This window comes from Guillardia theta, assembly GCF_000315625.1.
Source record: "Guillardia theta CCMP2712 unplaced genomic scaffold GUITHscaffold_75, whole genome shotgun sequence".
NCBI classification, from domain to species: domain Eukaryota; class Cryptophyceae; order Pyrenomonadales; family Geminigeraceae; genus Guillardia; species Guillardia theta.
The window spans coordinates 148,727-153,143 of NW_005434599.1; the positions used below are offsets into that span (position 1 = coordinate 148,727).

Here is a 4,417-nt window from a genome sequence, read left to right on the forward strand (position 1 = left end):
TCTTCAGGAGATCAAGGGGCCGTGAGCGCTCCTCTCTCAACCATTCCCGTTCTCCATCACTTTCCTATGTGCCCCCTCCCAGATTCCCCCAGTCATCTTTCCCCCTTCTTCACCATGGGTATTAGGTGGTCCTTATCTTTTCCGCCACCCCTTCCCCCTCCCCCCCCCACCTGCCTCCCTTCCTTCTGTCCATCTCCCTCCTTCCTTATCTCATCTCCCCTCCCCTCCCCCTCCCCTCTCCCTCCCTCCCTCCCTCCCTCCCTCCCTCCCTCCCTCCCTCCCTCCTCACTTCAGCAACAGGTGATCGCATGTTCCTCGTGTCGTAGATCTTGACCGTCTCGTCGTAACTTCCCACCGCCAGGCAGTGCTGCAGGGCCGCGTGGCTCTGAATGCAAGTCACCTGCCACTGTTCAGCTCCTTCTCCTCCCGCACAGCTTGCGGTACCCCTGCTTGAAAGCTCCTCCTGTCCGCATGCAACAGGGTACTTCCTCCTCCTCTCAGGTCCCAACACTTCAGCAACCCGTCGTCTGCCCCACTGTACATGACATCCTCAGCATGGCAGTCCCACGACGCTATCCAGCACTCCAGCTCGTGCCCCTCCACCTCCCCCGCAGAGCAGAGGGTCCCATCGCTCCTCATCTGCACCAGACAGACCTTTCCCTCCGACATGCTCACAGCCGCACACCTCCTCCTCCTCTCCGCACTGCAGCGATCGTTCCAGTCCAGAGACAGTGCGAGGGACCCTGGGGTGTTGCTGCAGCGAAAGGACGACTCCAGCCGCAAGCCTCTCCCTCCTCCCTCCTCCTCTCCTAGAGCATACACATGGAGACACCCATCCGCCCCTGCCTGCCCCAGCACGCTCCGCATGCTTGCAGAGTATCCACTCCACTTGATGTCGAACACACCAGGGGCATCCAGCGCGTGGAGGGAGCGGACGGAGGGGGTCTGACCTTCTGCTCCGCCTGCATCCTCGTCCTGCTCATCGACTGTGAGCGTGTAGAGGCGGCCATGACGCGTCTGTGACGCTGCCTGCCAGACAACAAGTAAGGGACGAGCAACAGCAGGAAGTGGCAAGTCAGGACACGGCAGGTCGTCGGCAAGATCTCATGGTCACATGTCACGTGCTTCCATCACACGCAGCGCTCACATCTCTCCCTTCATGCCCTTCTGCCAGCTGATACGTCCCTGCTATCAGAGTGTTCTCTTCCCCGGGCGCCGTGCAGAACTCCACGGCATCTGCCAGCTTGTTAGACTCGCAAAGCACTGCTGTGTCGTGCCTGCGTTCAAGATGGTGTCGAACTGATGTTGACACAGAGCACTGCTGCTCATCCTATGCTGGGATGCTGAAGACACAACAAGGTGCAGGAGGACGAAGGGGAGCCAGCGGCGAGAAATGTTTATCGAAGATCGGAGGCCTGTATACGTAACAGTGAACAAATCTAACAAGCATCTCACTGCCAACCTCTCAACATATCATCAACACTCCTCCTGCTCATCCTCTCTTGTTCCTCTCATAATCTCCACTCCTCCTCCACCACCACCACCTTCTCCTCCTCCTCCTCCTCCTCCTCCTCCCTCCCTCCCTCCCTCCCTCTTCTTCGAGTCGCCCAACCCCCCCACCACCATGCGCCTAATCCGGCCCACCCCTTTGCCAATACTACCCCCCACAGCTCCTAGCAAAGGACCCATACAAATTCATCACCCACACTGCTAGCAGAACTACCCTCCGTAAGTACCTCCGATGAAGGGGTCCTTGGGGTACCCTACCCCGTAAATTGGGGAAACTTACCCCACTGGAGCCTACTACCGTCCTCTTCGACAACCCCTCCCAGTGATCTACTACCCCCAAATACCAATGAAATAAGTGTCGAAAGTACCGGTGTCATCAACGCCTCACCCCTTGGAGTAAAGTACCCTACCCACCCGGAATAACTTGGCCGCCCATGACACCAATGCTGGAGCTGGCGGAGGGAGAGAGGAGGAGCGGGAGGAAGGAGGAGGACGAGGGGCGAAGGATGAGAACGCGGAAGAGTTTGAACTCTAGCTGGAGTAGCTTGAACTTAGGGAGCAAGAGCGGAAGGGGCACGAACATGGACGGTTGCCTTGTGAAAATTCACCAAGAAGTTGTGCAGGAGCAGGAATAGAAGCAGGGGGGCTAGGGAGCGTAAAGGCCTGCAAAAGGAGGAAGATTAATGCAGATAATGTAAAGGATGCATGAAGGATGAGTAGAATCATATTTGATGATCAGAAAAGTATGCATCAAAGTGATAGTACTTTTGGTGGGGAAAGCCTGGTGGGCGAGGGAGGGAGCGAGCGAGCGAGAGGAATGCGTTGAAAATCGATTGCGCATTTGTTTATTAACCATCTTCTGTGAGTGCAATCAGTGTGAACGAGAGCAAAGGAGCTGTAGGGATTTCAAGTTTAAAAATGCAACTGTCGAACTAGGGCATATCTCATTAGTTTAAGAATCGAAAGACAACAACCTATGGTTGTTGGCAGACATCTGATTTGAAAATTCGATTGACGCCATGCTGAGTTTGACTTGCGAGAGAAACAAGAATTGTTTCTTCTCCTGCTCTGTCTCCACCTTCACCGTTGGTATGGCCTGACTTCGGCTCTTCTAGACTTTTTCCGCATGGGCGAGCGAACGCGGCGGCCGCTGCAGCTGCAGGTACCAGCGATGGCACGAGAGTCATCCTTCAACATTGGCGAGAGCGAGGGAGGTAGGAAGGACCATGGGAGATGCAGAGAGCTGACGTTGCTTCCCCTGCCTCAGGTCAAACCTACTCGTTCCAAGACACGGACCCCAACAGCGGGACTTCGAAGATCGTCACGATCCCGCAGCAAGGAGACCAGGGGTTCAGGCTGTCGCAGTTCGTGCTAGGGCCGGAGTTAGGAAGAGGGGAGGGTGGAGGGGTGAGGATCGCAACGCACATACCAACGGAGAAGCAGTTTGCGCTGAAAGAGATCAGCATCGGGTCCAAAGGGCATCGGGAGCAGCTAATGAAGGAGCTGCAGACTCATCGGGGGTGCGGGAGGATGCAAGACATCGTGGAGCTGTACGATGTGTTCTACGAGGAGGGGAGGGTGTACCTGGTGCTAGAGCTCATGGACTGGGGATCGCTGCAGGTGCTGCTGCAGCAGCAGGCGGAGCGGAGGGCGAGGATGGACGAGCGGGTGCTGTCGGTGATCCTGAACAAGATCACCCGGGCCCTTCACTTCCTCCACGACCAGCACCGGCTGATCCACCGCGACCTGAAGCCTGCCAACGTGGTGATGGGGACGGAGGGAGTGGTGAAGCTGAGCGACTTCGGCGTCAGTCGCGTGCTGGACCAGGATGCCAAGGGGGTTACTTGGGTGGGAACGGTGGGGTACATGAGCCCGGAGAGGCTGCAGGGGAACCAGTACTCGATGAAGGCAGACATCTGGTCGGTCGGCATCATCGCCATCGAGTGCGCGCTGGGTCACCATCCCTACATGCGCAGCGACGGTCAGGAGTCGCCGCTGTTCGAGATCATGCAGAGGGTGGTCAACGAGGACGTGCCGATCCCGCAGGGGAGCGGGCTCTCCCCGCAGCTAGAAGACTTCATCAAGTGCTGCCTGCAGAAGGACGAGGACATGCGGTGGTCGGCGGAGCAGCTGCTGCAGCATCCCTTTCTCAAGGAGCCCAACCTCGCCCCTGCTGACCAGGATGCGATCATGCGCTGGTGGCTGGGTCAGTACAGCAGGCCCAAGTTCTATGATGACTACGGGAATGAGTTCATCATAGGGAGTGGGGCGCAGCACCTCAAGGTCCTCCCCTCCCTCCCTCCCTCCCTCCCTCCCTCCCTACTCTTCCCTTCTATGTCCTCAATCTTCCTCGTCCACTCTTCCCTTGTCTACACCTTTCCCCCCTCCCTCTTCCCCTCCTCTCCCTCATTTGAACCCTCCCCACTCATCATCATCATCATCATCATCATCTGACTCTGCGCCAGGGGGCGGGCGACATGATGATGGAGTAGTGGTAGACGACGCTAAGGAAGGAGCGGCAAAAGGCGACTTGGATGCGACGATGGAGAAGCAGTGCTAGGTAAGGATGGATGGGAGACTAGAAGAAGAGGAGGAGGCGAGTGAGAGGAGGAGGAGGAGGAGGAGGAGGAGAAAGGGGAGCGAGTCAGGGTCTTGATTCTTTTGATTTCTGTGTGTGGAACTGAAAGTGTCTTCACACGTTTGTCTCCTTTTATAAACAGTATTGATACACCGCCTCCTCCATATCCTCCCTCCTCCCTCTTCGTCAATCAGGCTCCACGAGTGAGCACAAGCTGAAGCGGCTTGCCGTCGCTGCGACCCTGCCGCCTGTAGGGAGTGAGACCGAAGGAGAAGAAGGAGAAGAAGAGGACTGGCGGGACCAGAGGAAGGGGAGGGAGGAGAGAGAGAG

The 4,417-nt window shown here is 57.1% G+C and overlaps 2 protein-coding genes across 2 annotated transcripts; one reads left to right on the forward strand and one right to left on the reverse strand.

Moving 5' to 3' along the window:
• Positions 1 to 205: 205 nt before the first annotated feature.
• On the reverse strand, positions 206 to 1,240 carry GUITHDRAFT_76358 (hypothetical protein; the record flags this gene model as incomplete). Its single annotated transcript, XM_005826375.1, has 3 exons — positions 206 to 406; positions 433 to 1,017; positions 1,148 to 1,240. Coding segments are annotated over 3 exons (879 nt in total), but the record flags the coding sequence as incomplete, so codon positions are not given.
• Positions 1,241 to 2,871: 1,631 nt separating this feature from the next.
• Positions 2,872 to 3,660, forward strand: GUITHDRAFT_54214 (hypothetical protein; the record flags this gene model as incomplete). The annotated part of the gene is made up of 1 exon (XM_005826376.1): positions 2,872 to 3,660. A coding segment is annotated over one exon (789 nt), but the record flags the coding sequence as incomplete, so codon positions are not given.
• Between the last annotated feature and the right edge of the window lie 757 nt (positions 3,661 to 4,417).